Raw genomic sequence first — 17755 nt, 5'->3', positions numbered from 1 at the left:
AAAAATCCAACTTCACACGAAGACGCCGGCGCCGGTAATAGTTGTTGTGGTCGGCAATTCTTGTTATGATTTAAAAATTCCGACGTGTGCGATGGCAGTATGGCACCTGCCTTCGATCGTCGACGCGAGTAACGTTTGTCGTGCCTCGTGACTTATCACTTTTAATTCTACTGGTTTCTACCTCATTGATTGTTACTTATATAACCAATTAGTTTGTATCGATGAACCAATATAATAATACATCGATTTATCTTATCATAAAAGCTGAAAGTTTATATTGTTACGTGCATAACCGTCATTTCAATATAATAATCATTTATCGTTATCACAGAAGGTGCGTATGGTCGCCAAGAATAAATTTATTTATTACATGTATTTTTCATAATATATGTACCACACTGTAACCGGTCAAACCTGCGCTCCGCATAATAAATAATTCGTGCCCGTACAGACAGTGGTAGGTCATTGTTCCACTCAATCTAAAATATCAAATACATATAAATAGTTATAAATATAATATAATTATAATTTATACGCAAAACAATAATTTCGTACTCTCCAATATTCAAGAAAAATGTTTACTATGTTATGATACAAACTGACTATGTGTCTATGGTATTATATACAGTTACATACTGCAATAGTTGAAATTTCAACGAGGTATAATACCTTAATGGTTAAAGCATTAATATTGTTTCGATGTATTTTTTATTGTATTAATTAACATTGTTAAACCATAGAGTATCCAAATTTTCTGGGTAATTTTTGTAGGAGATAGTGAACCGCGGGAAAGGTCAGGTTTTTAGAAAAGGTTTAATTTTGTCACCCTTTAAATACAGCCATTTTCGTCATCTACCGGAAAATAGCATTAGTTTCCAAGATAATCGTTATTTATAGTAATTTATAAAACAATTTTAACTTAACGACCTAATATTAACGTTATTAACCATTGACTGTTGTTAATTACTAGGGCCCGGATTTATACGTATTTATAATTCTGAAATATGTATTTACGTTAGCAAAATATGTACATAAATATGTGTTAAAAAAATCAAAATATGTATTTTACTAATATGATTTATTTATTAATATTTAATTATATAATATTATATCCATATGAGTTTCTAATGAAACAAATTATTTTTTAAATAGTAAAATTATTTGAAATAATGGTGTTACAAATTATAAAATATAAATAAAAAAAACTAAAAAAAATTTAATTATCTTGATTACAATTTATGATAACAGCCATTTTGAAATTTTGTAATTCAAAAGACCTTCGATTTGGTCGTAAAATTGCCTTATACCGACTAAATGATCTTTTGGCTTCCACTGATGTTATTGAATAGTATTGCATTTTGACTATGGCTGAAGGAGTAAGTTATATCTACCGTAGATTAAGTTCAATAATTGAGATTATTTTGTTACTATTTTGTACTTTGGGAAATATGGGAAATTGTCTGTATTGTAAAATACAATCGTATATAATTAGTAATTATTAAAAAATCGTAAATGAACAAATTCTAAAAATATGTAGGAAAAAATGGAATTATTGAGAAAAATGTAAAAACATGTACTTATGACAAAATATGTAAAAATATGTATAATAAAATATAATTATTTTAATTGGAAATCCCTTGAAACGAATTTATCACTCACCCAAATTAATTTATCAAGTCACAGTAAATATATATATTTACATATAAATCTGTTACCTATTAATTACTTAAGTGACTAAAAATACATATTAATTTAATTGATTACATTTTGTAAGAAATAGAAACAGATTTAATTTATTGTTGAATCAAATTAATTTTATATTTTATTTTTAAGTTATCATTTATTTTTGCAAGGATATTTTGAGTATCACAACATCCCCAGTAATTCTACACTATTCAAAAAATGCATTTGTTTGTTCAACAATTTAGTTTGCAACTGCAACTTTTTGTACCTTATGAACCCAAACCCGTATTTCTAAAAAAATGATATATTATTAAGAAACAAGTTACAAACAAAAAAACACATTTTAGTATCCAGTATTATAGACACGTACAAGTATGTAGATAGAGTATAACGGTATGTACACGTTAGCTGCTATCTAAATTATGTATATTAAAAAGAGCCTATAAATAATCTATAATATAATATAATATTAATATAAAATATATTATCGTATGATATAATTTTATAATGTCTAAAAGATTAATGGCGTAGCAGTAGCACACATTTCTGTATAGATTACGGAAATACAAAACTAATAAGAAAAATTAAAATTAAGCCCCTCTCCCTGTCCAAGTCTCTGGAGCCACCCATGTTGTGATCCAATGAATTTCCTCCAACCTGCATCTTTTCTCGGTGTAATTTCCTCTTCGTTATTTACAGATTTCAAGTCAATGAAAAATTGTTTTATAGGGATCAATCTGCGATCAAGTATAGCTGTGTTTAGGAATGCCCTTCTCTGTACCTAATTAAAAATTAATCATTTATTTAAAACAATATAATTATTAGTACCTAATAGAAGGTATACTTCCTATACTTTATACTATATAATCAAATTTTATTTATATAATATATTTAATATTAACTTTTTATTGTAGCTACGTTACTATGGTATAAACGTAGAGCGACTTATGTATGCCACTCTCTAATTAGCTCATTTTATATTTCGCGCTTTTTTTTTATCATTTATCAATTAATACGCAGTTCAAGTTAAGACTTTTGAATTATTGAATTATTTATTATTAATTTAAATATTTATATTACAATGTTTTATTTAAACAAATAGACAGAACTAGTATAGTTCATAAGTATAAATTCATATAAGATCAGTATAAGACCATAACTCAATCGCCAAAGGATTATATTTTAGTAATAGATAGCACATTTAGCTATAATACTATGGAAACTACTCTCACAATAGTAGATATTTAATGGATCAAATGATAAAGCAGTACAATTTATACTAATGCATGAGAGCCAACCATGTGATAGTTATAAAAATTCTTTTGTGTTTCTAAAAATGCATTACAAATATTATGCTTTTGGAGGGTTATTGATAGATCCTTTCCAGAGCTATTTGTGTTACAATTCATATTTTTTATTTGAGGTATTCTACAACATACAATTTAATAGTTACACTTACCTAACTTTACACAATAACATATGCACTACTTTATTAATATACTAATATGTAATATAAATGTGGGTATGCATTATAACTTTTATTCTAATTTTTAACTTACAAAATATAGTCTAATAGAATAAGCGATAAATATACACCACCTATTGTGCTATTGCACACATGCACAATGCATATATAATATTCCTAATACGTCTCCCGACGTGAATGACAGATACCAATTTACAAACACCAACGAACATTTATATGCATAATCGAAGTATTATTTCTTATCTCAATAAATATATTGTGTACATACTTTACGATTCATTTTAAAATTAAATAAAAATATAATATAATATAACATGTTTCTTTTAAATATAATAAACACTTGTCGAATATATAAGATTCCATTCAACGTAGACACTTTTTTTTTAAGTTTTATAGTAACTATATCATACAGTTTTTAGGATTTTTTTTATAACTTAAAATTTGTAATGAAACAGCTCTATTATATATTAACTTATAATATCAAATACAAAATGCATATATTATATCATTATAAATTTATAACTGTATAAATAAAATATTATAAAACAATATAAATAATGTCAACAACTAACAATATATAATATGATTATATCATACAACTTTCAAAATGTATTGCTTTTTTCGAATGGTGCTAACTTCTTTTTTGTTATACATTTTTAACAAAACAATTTCAATATCAAACTTGATACTTATAGTTGTTAAGCTTTTTTACTTGGTTTCTTTTTTTTATTTACTGTTTCCGTCAAATAGCGTATGACACATTAACCGACCATAATATTGTAATCATAATATAAGAATTATGAATCACAAAAATATTATTTTAAGTGTTCTAAGGTGGTTAATTATAAAAAATATAGGTTTATAACGAATACGAAATGACTTATATCAACTGTAAATGAAACATTTATCATATAACTATAAAGTAAAAGTTAGTCTTACGTTTTTTAAATGTGGAGTAAGACAACTATTTTGGGTGTCGTTTGAACATGTACCAAAAATTAGAAAATCGATAATAAGCGATATTTTACCTGGAAGATGGAAACGAAATGCTTATGGACATTTTGCCTCGTAAAAAATATTTAGATCTTTTAAAAATATTTTTATCACTGGAATTGTTCAAATTATTTTTTTTCTAATTCATGTTTGATACCATTTTTATTTTACCGTAAAAAATATAGAAAATGTAATAAACAACCTTTTATTTATCGTACTGTTTTTGCAGATAACATTCATATAATTGATAAATATTAAAAATATTTTTATTTTTGTAACCTTTTTTTAAACGTTTAAATTTTAGTTTTGATGAAACTAAATATTTTTAATTTTATTAAAAACAAGACAATGTTTATAAACTGTACATATGACGAAATTAATGCAAAATTTTGATAATAATAAATAAAATATAACATAAAACGGTGAATGCTATACTATAATAAAAGTAAGAATATAAATTTATCCCAAAAAAACATATTAAATTCGTAATTTTTTATTTATGTTTGTTTATTTGATATGTTATATTGACATATAGGACACATTTGGTACACAATAAAGTGCTATTTTTACTGTGCCTATCTATATAAATTACTATTCGCTATTCGCATGTTCTCCATTACAATGGAGATAGGACACTTCCAATTCAAAACATGATGAATAAAGCTGTGACTTGGCGGTGATGTACTGCTCATTTAGATTCCATAAATGGCACAAGCATGTTTCACCAATAGAGTCGGAGGTCGATGTTTACAAAAGTTTATTTTCCAATTGTTTTGGGACTTATATTTACTTTTAGGACATAAAAAAATATTTATTGCCATGGAAACTTCTGGATGCATATTTTTGTTCCGGGCACGCAATCCATGAATACACACGGACATAAAAAACATGAAATTACATCGTTGTCGTTTGATACCCAAGTCATAAAAAAATACAAAAATTTAAACGGTTATCGTTGGTTATAAATTATATTACTATTATAGTGATTATTATTATAATAGTAGACATAATATGGTATACATTTTTTTTTAGTAATACAAATATTGAAATAATATTACAATTAAACACTTATGAAAACTATAGTTACGATGAATTTTTTAAATTTTAATTCAACGATAATATATCATTGTAAATAATACAAACTAAATGATAAGTGTGTAAATGATTGACTTGATGCGGAGGACTAGACTTTAGTGGACTGTATGGATTTTGTTTTTTTTATAGATTACGATTTAACTATTTTGTATAATATTCAACAATTTATTTTACATACGGTGGTGGACACACTGACACGTTCTATTACACGGTTAGACACGCACTGAAATTTAATTGAACATCGATCCGGTAGATATAATGGAGAAAAGACGATAAATATTTTTAGATAATAAGCAACAATAATAATTATAATAATAATAAAGATATCAATAATTATTTAATAATAATATAATAAATTTAGCAAAATATATTCGTATTTTTTTATATGATTATCGATTATTATAGTAGTGAAACTTTTTTACTTTTAAACTCCCAGCGTATAAATTAGATCAAATTTTGAATTTTCTACCATAACACCCTTTCAAAGTCGAAAACTGAAGCATTTTTCTACTATAAGTGTCTTTAAATACAAACATTTTTTTTTTTTAAAAGTTGAAAAGTGATACCTTTGTCGTATAGTAGTTGTCGAATGAGTAAATGTAAATGGGTATGTCTAATTCAGAGATTCCCAACCAAGATGCCGCGAAGTTATTTGAAATATATTTTGTCTATAGGCCATAGGACATAGGGTGCCTCTGGATTTTTAGAAAATGACTGAGGATGCCGTGAATCGAAAAAGGTTAGGAACTTCTAGTCTAATTTTTATTCCATGATACATCGTTCTACACAAAAAACGGTTTTGAGTAGACATGGTATATTTCACTAAGTGTTTCAACGAGCTCTTGATTACTCAGCTGACTGTAATTTGTTTGGTTCAGTTCGTTAATTTACCTTTTGCAGTAGACATTGTTCCTTATAAGACCGCGTGTGCACTGGCTGGTATTTCGCTCCGTATCCGTTTTTATAGACATGGTCTCGTATATTACGTCAGTAAAGTGGCAGGTCCAGCAGTGTTCGAAAAAATCCAATTTCACTCGAAGACGCCGTTGCCGGTGACAGTCGTTGTTGTCGTTGTTGTTATGTTTTAAAAATCCCGACGTCGTGCGATGGCAGTATGGCACCTGCCTTCGATCGTCGACGCGAGTAACGTTTGTCGTGCCTCGTGGTTTATCACTTTTTATTCTGCTGGTTATTCCTTATTGGTTATTACTTATATAACCAACTAATTTGTATCAATAATCCAATATGATAATGTATCGATTTATCTTATCATAAAAGCTGAAAGTTGACATTGTTACGTGCACAACCGCCATTTCAATACACCTAATAATCATTTATCGTTGTTACAGAATGTGCGTATGGTCGCCAAAAATAAATTTATTTAGTATATATTTATCATATATGTACCACATTGCAACGGATCATACCCGCGTTCCGCATAATACATTACTCCTAACCACACAAGCAGCAGCAGGTCATCGTTCCACTTAATCTAAAATTTCAAATACTTATAATTTTTTATATATATAATATAATTATAATTGAAACGCAAAACAATAACTATTCGTGCTCACCAATATATAAGCAAAATGTTTGCCATGTTAAGTTACAAACTGATTATGTGTATATGATATTACTAACTGCATTAGTTGAAATTTCAACGAGGTACATTATCTTAATGATTAATGCATTAACATTTGTATTAATACATAGTTAAACCATAAAGTATCCAAATTTGTAGGGTAATTTTCGTGGCAGATGGTAAACTGCGAAAATATGGTCAGCTACCATTTCGCTGAATTTATTTTTTGAGTAACTTAACATAACTTATAACTTATAAGTATCTAGTGGCATAGTCAGAAATCTCTCAGGGTAGGGCCCACCAGATGAATCTAAGAAAAAAAAACCCCGTACCAACTAAATACATTATTCTTTATTTAATTTTGATTTACATAATTCAATATAATCATTACATTTATCTATGTAATACTTGTTTAACATATTTATAAATAAAGCTGAAATCTGCATTTTACATTGTCAATAATTGTTATTTGTCATTTATACTTACATATTTTAAAAAATATTTAAGGGTAAAAATTTAAAATAATTTTAAACATATTTTTCATACTCATATCTAAGTTTGATAATAGATCAGTTCACTCTAATAAAAAATTAAAAGCACTCTATTGAAACTGGTGAATGAAAATTTGCCATGCAATAGTCGGCAATCACTTGTAAATATAATTTCGTGATTATATGATGTTTCCATACGTACGAATATTGTTTAATAATTTTAAAGTTTTTCGTACATTTGTAAATTTTAAAATGCCGAAAAATCCTAGTAGTATTCAAATTTTATTAAAACATTGATTACATTGTATAATATGGAGATGGGTCAATACTGTAGAGGGCTAATTTTTTGAATGAGAAAATCTGGCGAGCCAGAGAACCATAGCACACAAAAAATAAAATTAATAAAATTTACAATTGACATTTATAGTTCAATGCTAGATAAGAATTCATATCTACATTTTACGATAAAAATTATGTCGGTTATATAAATAAATTAAAACACAAAAAAATCCTAACATTTTATAAAATAATTTTAAATGTAGCACGGACCACCAATCCAGTACGTGGGACACCAGTAGCTCATCACTGGTATAATAAAACAGATCATTTAATTTTTACTGCAGAATATTCTGTAGTGTTTTGTAGATTGTGTGAAAAAAAATTTTAAGAAATTAAAAAAAATTTATAAACGCATATATTTTGGGAAAGAGAATATCTTTGCGTACTATTAAAAATCATAAGTACTACTTTATTAATATTCTAATATAGTAATATGTAATATTAATGCATGTATTAAAACATTTATTCTAATTTCTAACTTAAATAATATAGTCTAATAAAATTAGGGATATATTATATACCACCTGTGGCAAACATGCACCTGATATAATATTCCTAATACATCTCCCGGCGTAAAAGAACGATACAAATTTACCAACACTAACGAATATTTATATGCATAAGCAAAGCATAATTTTTCATCTCATTTAATTTATTTTGTACATAAGTTTAAATTAATGTTAAAATAAAAATGGTATTTTTTCTAGAACTATATAATTTTACATCTTCTTTTCATATAAAATTTTTCAACCAAATCTAATGAGCAATAATCATGTATAATAATAATATAATAAACACTTGACGAATATATAAGAATCCATTAAATGTATAGACATTTTTTTTAAGTTTTATAGTAACTAAATCATACAGTTTTAAGATTTTTTTGTAAAATAAAATTATATATTTACTTATAATATCAAATACAAAATACACGTAATCAATAATATTTATATTTTACAAAATATTAAAAATATATATTATAACTGTACAAATAATAAAATATTATAAAACAATACAAATAATTTCAACAACTAACAATATATAATATGATTATATCATACAACTTTCAAAATGTATTGCTTTTTTCGTATGTTCCTAACTTAATTTTTGTTATACATTTTTAACAAAACAATTTCATTGAATCAATTTCAATATCAAACTTGATACTTATAGTTGTTAAGCTTTTTTTATTCACTGTTCCCGTCAAATTGCTTATGACACATTAACCGACTATTTTTATAGGTTGATAATTTTTAAACTTATTTCTAAATGCAAAGTACCATATTGATCCGATGACTATACATATGGTAACTGTTATATAGTAACCATCCACGTACACTCCACAACTTCCTCCATTTGCAGCACATACCTATATAAATTAAAATTAATGTACACCATATTATAATATTGTAATCATATAAGAATTATGAATCACAAAAATATTAATTTAAGTGTTCTTTGGTAGTTAATTATAAAAAATATAGGTTTATAAAGAATACGAAATGACTTATATCAACTATAAATGAAACATTTATCATATAACTATAAATTATAAGTTAGTCTTACGTTTTTTAAATGTGGAGTAAGACAGCTATTTTGGGTGTCGTTTGAACATGTACTAAAGGTTAGAAAATCAATCATTTTTAGAACCAAAGTATTTGGTATTAACCACCCCAGAAAGTAAAATGTATTAAATAACGCCATGTACGTGCCACCAAAACATGGATCGCTTAGTCGACAAAAGAAAGCGTATAATGCTAATAACATGAAAAAACTCAGTATCTGAAAACAAAAACAATCACTAAATATACGTCTTAAATTATTATTCTATTATTCTTTTTCAATTAACATAAATAATAATTTTCCAAATATTTTTGTGCTATTCTGTAGCTTGTTATTTTCAATAAAACTATTATATAATTATATTATTAATATTGAATTTTCCTCTAAATACAAGTACAGGTACACATAACAATATGTAGAAAAACACAGTTCAACCTTTATTATAATTTATGTCAAGGTTTATTCAATAAGAAGAAGTCTAATGTATCTAATTACAAAAGCTGATAATCGAATGATTATAATGCAAACAGCATTATATTGTCACTTTTGTCAGTGCAACATCCTTGGCTTTATACTACAGCCTAAGGAATTATTGAATTTACTTAAGTGCATTCGCATAATTATTATGAATCATATGTCTATTTATATAAGCGGGTACTTACTTCAGTCACTGCAAAAATAAATGCTAATAAGCAGTAATAGTAAACAGGAACTTTTGTTATTCCATTATTATTTATTAAGCTCGGTGTGTAATATATCAGCACCATGTGCGTAATATTCCAAATCAATCTGAAACGTAATTAATTCAAGTATTTTTTTTCTTTTTTACTACATTAATTTAAGTTCATATAACTTTCATATAATATAAATAATAATAAAAACGAAAAATGATTTACTGGCTTTTTTTTCATGTTTAACTGACAGCAAAGGAGGTTCTGCGTGAACAATACTACTCCTCTGCTGACATAATTTATTGATGTATACAATTTCTGCAAAAATAATGTAATACATACAGTATACTTTGATTTATTGTCTTATGCTTATACGTTTAATATCCTATAAAATAATAGCTTATGTGACGATGACTTTTACCGGAGTTGCTTAATCTATGATAATTAATAGAATATTGAAATAATTATGCACATTTTTTTGAAAGAAGTGCTAAAAGTTTTAGTACTTCAAAAAAATGCAGACTTTAAGGAAGATCTTCCCTACAGCAATATACCACCCACAGCTGTGAGATAATTTTTTTTTAAAGATATTTTATTGTATTCTATTTGAAAGCATACTCACTTCAATTTTTCATTTAATAATAAATGTATTCAAAATTATTTTATTTTTGTTTGGTAGATTAATGATTTTTAATCATATTTAATGATCTTATTTTCAAATACATAAATTGTGTATATTGTATTTTAAGCAGTACCCTGTGGCGGACGACAGTACAAATGTATCTATTATAAGTTAGATTCACCCATTTTTTTGTAAAATTTTCAATTGGTATAATAATATATTGCTGCAGAACGCTTCCTAACGCGAAAAATCAAAGTACTTTTAAAATATAGTTCTTAAGTATACGTAGATATTTCAAAAATCAGGATAATAATAATAAATTTATTATTAAATTAAAAAATTTATTCGAGCGCACTTAGTGTATCACTCTTTATATAATCCGCTTACTCAAATTAATTAAATCAATTAATAATAGTACCTATAATGATTAGGAAATAATTAAATCTAATAGTATTACCAATTTATCGATCAATAACATAAATCATTTGGTATAAGTACAATTAATAAGGTTATATTTTATCTATACCTGAAAGGTGTCATTGTAAGATAGTGATCCATGGATTTAGGACCGGTAATGTATTTGGATACAAAAATTGGCATGATAAATTTTATAGCATACATGCCGGTCACTGTCATCATAATGTCATCTTTAGATATGCCGGCGTCGATTAATTTCAAACTCGATACACTGTCCGTTGCAGAAAATCCAAACTATTATATAATACATAATATGTTTATAATGTATTATTGATACGTATAAAAAAACATCATAATAATATTTTGATGTAACTGAATAGTATTCACCTTCGCTGTCAGCAAAGCAATTCCTAATAATTTTATTTCAGGCTTCTTTAAAATGTTCCATAATAGTTTATAATTTTGGAATACGCTGATCTTTTTGTGGTCCAATTCAAAACTATGATCTTTCTCTTTTTTAAATATACCAATCAATGTTGTAATCAATAAAAATATAATGCTCCAAAAAAACATAAAACCTAGAGAAAATACGAAACAACAATTTATAAATTGTACTGTAGTTAATTATATTTCTGTATATCAGTATGACATTATATTTAAAGAAACAAATAATTAAAAGTTAATTATATGACATTTTATACTTAAATTTTAATTATTCACAGATTCCCAAACATTTCCCTAGACCCTCGTTTAAATACAATTTTGGCCCACTATCGAAATATCGACATTTTGATTCCGTTTTATAAATACCTTTTATAATAAATAAAATCATTAAAATAATACATCATCTAAAATCTCAATAAATATAAATAAATCTTATTATGTCAGGAGTGACATAATGAAAACCAATTTCTACGAGCATGATAAATGTTTTTCACGGCTCGATAAATCAAATATTATGAATTAAAATATCAAATGGCAATAATAATATTAATCACATATCTTATAAAAAATACACTTCATACTTTTCTTACTAAATGTACCTATAGAAATTTTAAGATATATTACAGCGATTAACCTATATATTTATTTATAATTTAACGGTTCCTCTGTTGATATCCGACGGTGATGCCGAATGTCTAGTCACTTTTAGGTTTAGACCACCTATGCTATGAATCGATTTTTTGAGAGGGCCTCTGTACTCGTCTCATTTCTTTTAATGTTCATTCAAGTTAATTAACGTATTTAATTATTGTACAAAATTAGATTATAGATTTTAAATATTCATATAATATTTTTAATTTTTTTTTTAAGTGTTAATTATTTATTAAACTATAGTAAAATACGTAATAAAATTTTAAAATCACACAAAAAATAATTTGAATTAGATACAACAATATACTAAAATCGTTGTTCTGTGTAAAAAATCTAATTTAGTCCAAATGTTGTATTAAAATATCTATGGAAAAAACTGTGTTTATATATTATTTGGATTTATTAAATTTTACCATAAAATTCTTATGAATAACTTTATATTAAATGTTCAAATTTTTTTACCAAGCTAACAACTTTTATGGATACTAAGGAAAATACTAAAGCAATCAAAGATATCAGATTTTTATTAAAAAGCACAAAAAATTACCTAATCTAAACAATTGGTGAAAAATTCAAGTATCTACGTTTAATTGTCTTAAAATTACAACAAAATAACAAAAATCAATTTTGTCAAATAACCACTGATTTTGAGTAAAAATTCCCGTTTTTACTTTATTAACAATAAAAAGTACTGAGCATTTATACTTAATTTTTAAAGTAGCAATTAAATTATCATTTCTAACAGAAAATATATTGAAATTTAAAATTGAAGGTTTTTTAAACCATAAAAAGTTTTTTTAAGACAGAAAAAAGGGGGAAAACACATAATTGATAAATTAATACATTCATCGCTTTGCATATATGGGTTTAATGGACCTTTAAAATGTGTAATACGAGGGGAAAATGACCAACTCCGTAATGAATAGCCTAGTAATTAATAGTCTTAAAACGACCTGAAAAAAATTGGTTTAAGCATAAAATAAATAATATTAAAACGTATTACTTCAGTGAAAAGAAACACCTAAATGATTAAGAAACGAGAAATAAATTAAAAATACTTATGTACTGTGAAGCAATAAATATTATACAGAATAAATTATAGATTATATTTCCATAAAAAGTATAATTTTATAAAAGTGTTGAATATTAATTTCATTTTGATTAAAAAATAATTTATGATATTTTCAACGTAAAATGTTTTAATAAGATAATTTTTTCTAATACTCTTTGTATGATAAACATTAACTGATATTTTTATTGTGTTCCAATATATTAATACAACATACAAATTTAAAGTTAGCAATGATTTATTTTTTTTTTTTTTTTTATCAGTTTATATGTGATGATATACTCGTAATTGAACAAATACTTCGGTCATCAACTTTAAGATTAGTTTCTGATAGCAATTTTGATTTAGATGGTACTTTTGATAGGTCAAGATTGAAAATTCCGAGAATTTTTAAAAATAATAACTTAATGACAAGAATACGAAATACACTCGAGACTCGATTTATACTCTACACAACAGAGCGGTTACTTATATAATACTTTCCCTGTTATTACTTAAGTTTTATTTTAATTAAGAGTAATTATTTAAATATTGACAATCGCTGCTATACCTATATTAATTTACAATGGCTTAGAGGATTGTATTAGAGATGTGAATGGATCTCACCAACTTAATTTTTATTGACTTGAATTACTACGTGAGAATTAATTTGAGTAAACAAAAAAAATATTTTTTCACTAAATATATAAATAAGTAAAAATTAAATACATACCTACGTTTTTGTATCTATATTCTATACTATATAGATCATTTAGTATTTATACATACTTTGAAGTGTCATTAAACCACCCGTAGTAGGCGTAGCTCGAAAATATTTATTGCTGAAGTCCTCGGATACCAGTAAAATTGGGCCAACTGAACCGATAAACATTCCAATTGGTAATCCAGTAGAATTACACGTAGAAGCATAACCCAAATTTTTTCTACACAAAAATAAAATTTCAAATTACAGAGGAAAATCATGACAAACCATGAAAAAATTATATCCAATTCTATACAATTATTAAAGTATTTTAAGTACATCGTAACTAACATAAGCCTTAAATACAACTTATTATTATCCAATAACAGTGTTTTCCTTGTTATGCTTTGTAAGACCGTGACTGAAAAAAAAATTCTAGGAGGGATCCAACATTTTTTTTAAATATAAATGCTGAAAATGTATAGTCAATAAACTATATTCACCACAAAAATATTTCTACATTTAAAAATGTCGGGTGGTTCGGACTCTAAGACCCTCCCCCCCGTTACGGACTTGATGTTTTGTATTTAAAATAATTAAACCACTAACTTTTTCAACATAGTTAAAGACCATGCGTCAACAATAACATCTTGAATTGCAGACAAGACATTAATGGCGAATACCACACATACGATCATCATAAGGTTTGCTTTGCCTGATTCGGGTAACCAATCATCAATATTCATTGCTGTATACATCAAAATTGTTCCTATAATAATAATAAAATTATGCCTTAGCAAAAAATGATAATAAAATTAATTAAAAATGAAATACATTACATCAATAAAATATACACTACAGTCATGTTAACATTTAAAATTTAACTGAAAAACATTTATTGGTTTCTATTACACTGTAGTAAAAAATAAAATACTACGATAGGTAAAATATACATACTTACCTATTAAAAATTGAATAGGCAACAACCATGACTTTCTTCTACCAATTCTTTGAATGTATAATGAATCCACAAATGGAGCAAATAAAACTTTCACTGTATAAGGCCAAAGCACAATACTAAATAAAGCCTAAATTAAACCATAAAATTATGCTACTTTATGCGTTATAACATTAAAAAAAGGTTACCTGATCTTCATAAGTCACCATTTTTCTACTCTGTAAAATAATTGGAAGAGTGCTCGATAAGCCTATTGGAAATCCTTGCAGAATGTAAAGCAATAACAACAAGTAGAAATTTAACCAATCTCCCTTCAAATTGGGTGCGTTTGTCGTGGTAAATTTGCTATCCGCAGCTTCCTCGTGATCGTTTTCATATTTGTGTAGTTTATTCATGATCAATCGATTTGAAAATTGATTACTCAAAATAACACGACACCTTTGGTAAAGAATACAAATATCAACAACAGATAGAAAATGCAGAAAATAATGATAATATATTCAAAAATATTAAATTATATTTTCCTAATTTTATCGTATTTTAAATGATTAACAGATTTACAATGACTATATTATATTATCCAGCTACCAATGAAGTGATTAAAAATATTACGAATTTCATTAGAAGATTTATGATTACAAAACTACGGATTCATATACCTCGCATATTTTTAGAATTGATTATTGGAAATATTTCACAATATGAAAGTATACAAACACGCTCAGACACAAAACAAAACTGTTCTAGAAATAACAAAATCAACACTAAAAAAATGTACACATGAAAAAAATGCCTACAAGATTTATCCCGAACTTCGTTTAATCTAAAAATAATTCAATTAATTAAGTAATAAATAATATTAAAAATTACATAATACTTTTAATGCCATAAAACTAGCAGGTATAAATCAATTTTTAATACTGGATTTATTCCATACACACTTATGATCTTTAATATTACAATATCATTTAATAAAGCTTGATAATCCAAATTAAAAAAATATTTATTAAGTTTCTCATAAATTTACCATACATTAAGTTATGTACCTATTTTACTTATTTTCCAATGGAAATTTAATAAAATTCTGTATATGCTATATTTGGTGTACTTTTATATTTTAAAATTAATCAGCACTATTCACCTATAATAATTCAAAACCGTAGGTACATTTTTTATACATAACTCTTGTTATCTATTTTAATTTAATGTGTTTTCTACTCAATTAATGCAGTTAAATTATTATTATCCATTTTATATCAACTATTACATTTAATTATGTAATTATATTTATAAATTCACATTTTTATTTATTTTTTATCATTATTATTTAATGCGTAATTTATCATTAAACAAACAAATTTATGATTACGAGTCTATAAAAACTCATTGATCATATCCAAAACTCTGATCGAAAATGTAATTAATTAGTTTATAAATAGGGCTGGGATTTATGTGTAATAAAAAACCAAAAATATGTACATAAATATGTAATTAAAATGGCCAAAATATGTAGTATAAAATAAAAATATGTAATGAAAAAAATGTAAAATTATGTTAACGTATAAAACTAAAATTAAATTCTAAATAATTTTTGAATAATATACATATACAATTAATTGTTTTTAATTTCTAATCAATTTAGTTTAAAAAATATAAAATACAAAGATATTTACACAACCATACAAACGCAAGTACTAACACTATGGAAAATTGTTAAATATATTTTAATCTAATAATTGTTGAATATTAAGAAGTACAAATGTACAATCTAAGATCATTAATGTATAGTTATCGAACAGAAACAAAAAAGATAAACTATAAACAAGTTTATCTAATACTTTCATATACTTATTTCCTGTATACATTATTCACTTACAATTTTTACGAGTACTCTAATTATCGAAGTCTAAATGTATAATACAACTAAACCACCCAAATTATCGAAATTTACGAAATATATAAAAAAAATTCAGAATTTTACAAATAATTTTAAAATATATATTTATAACGAAATATGTAAAAATATGTAAAATAAAATATATCTTATTTTATTGCGAATCACGTAAAATGAATTTATCATTTGCAATACTTCAATTATTATGTTTTAATAAAAATATGTATTTACATACAAATCCCAGCCCTATTTATAAATAATATTATTATCGTTTAAACGATAAATATTTAAAAACGAAAATGTTTAACATCAGAATCATTATGAATTAATGTTTAAATAATATTATAAACACTTAAGTGTTTTTCGATCACTTACTTTTGTAAAATGTTCGTGTAAAAATATTAATTCCCAATACGTAATAATCGAAATCAGAATGTATTTTCACAGTAATCACTGTTTTCGTTTATTTTATCTCACCAATTGAAGACGGGTAACAACATAAAATGAATTCCATGAACAATGCAAGTTTATGATTTAAATGCTTCGATGGTGTCCTGCTCAACAAGCGATATAAAATAAAAAATACTTTATGTAACTAACGGTTAAAGAGTATACAACGAATGGTTGAAATAAAATGGAATTTTTCTTTACATCAAGATTTGTATTCACCAATATTCAAACAAAAATTCCGGTTATAAGTTATAAGAGGAGAGTGGATACAGTGAGTTGACCTTCATGTTTTTATACCGAGAGGTTTTATAGTTTCATAAGCTCTTAGTCAATATTCGATGAAGACGAGACAAATTAAAATTAGATAAAATTTAATATAGGATTATTACAAAAACACATTAATCAGAATATAATATTATATTATAATTAATGTAAAACATTTTCCATAATTCAATACTAAGCAATATTTTACCTGGACGATGGAAACGAAAGGCTTATGGACATTATTAACAATAATAATAATTATTATTATGGTAATAAATTCATATTACGTACATTTCGTGAATTTAAAGTAATTTAAGTCATGTACACCCACATTACGACATATATATTATATTAAAAAAAAAGATGTAGTCCGATAAGCGGATATTATAATGATAAATATT

General features: G+C 25.3%; 1 protein-coding gene across 2 annotated transcripts; it reads right to left on the bottom strand.

Annotated features, from left to right (window-relative positions):
• Positions 1 to 8592: 8592 nt before the first annotated feature.
• On the bottom strand, positions 8593 to 17250 carry LOC113560583 (acetyl-coenzyme A transporter 1-like). 2 transcript variants are annotated; one of them, XM_026966550.1, is made up of 10 exons: positions 17016 to 17250; positions 14935 to 15184; positions 14750 to 14876; positions 14398 to 14557; positions 13875 to 14029; positions 11330 to 11520; positions 11052 to 11236; positions 9895 to 10021; positions 9236 to 9451; positions 8593 to 9038 (listed from the first exon to the last, which is right to left on the bottom strand). In XM_026966550.1, the coding sequence occupies exons 2-10, from the start codon at positions 15139 to 15141 to the stop codon at positions 8892 to 8894; spliced, it is 1515 nt and encodes a 504-aa protein (XP_026822351.1). In that variant the 5' UTR covers positions 15142 to 15184; positions 17016 to 17250; the 3' UTR covers positions 8593 to 8891. The 2 variants fall into 2 exon arrangements, with proteins under 2 accessions (XP_026822351.1, XP_026822352.1); XM_026966551.1 differs by lacking the exon at positions 17016 to 17250 and adding an exon at positions 15406 to 15486.
• Positions 17251 to 17755: the final 505 nt, after the last annotated feature.

This window comes from Rhopalosiphum maidis, chromosome 1 (genome assembly GCF_003676215.2).
Source record: "Rhopalosiphum maidis isolate BTI-1 chromosome 1, ASM367621v3, whole genome shotgun sequence".
Taxonomy (NCBI): Eukaryota; Metazoa; Arthropoda; class Insecta; order Hemiptera; family Aphididae; genus Rhopalosiphum; species Rhopalosiphum maidis.
The sequence above is the reverse complement of the archived record's forward strand: the minus strand, read 5'-3'. Positions and strand labels throughout refer to the sequence as shown.

Excerpts from the sequence above, each read along its gene's own strand:
- LOC113560583 (XM_026966550.1), bottom strand. The coding sequence starts at position 15,141 with ATGAATAAACTACACAAATATGAAAACGATCACGAGGAAGCTGCGGAT. Across the intron at positions 11,521-13,874 it reads TGGTTTAATGACACTTCAAA|GTTTTATGTTTTTTTGGAGC; the intron begins GTATGTATAAAT and ends TATTTTCTCTAG. Across the intron at positions 11,237-11,329 it reads TTGCTTTGCTGACAGCGAAG|TTTGGATTTTCTGCAACGGA; the intron begins GTGAATACTATT and ends ATTATATAATAG.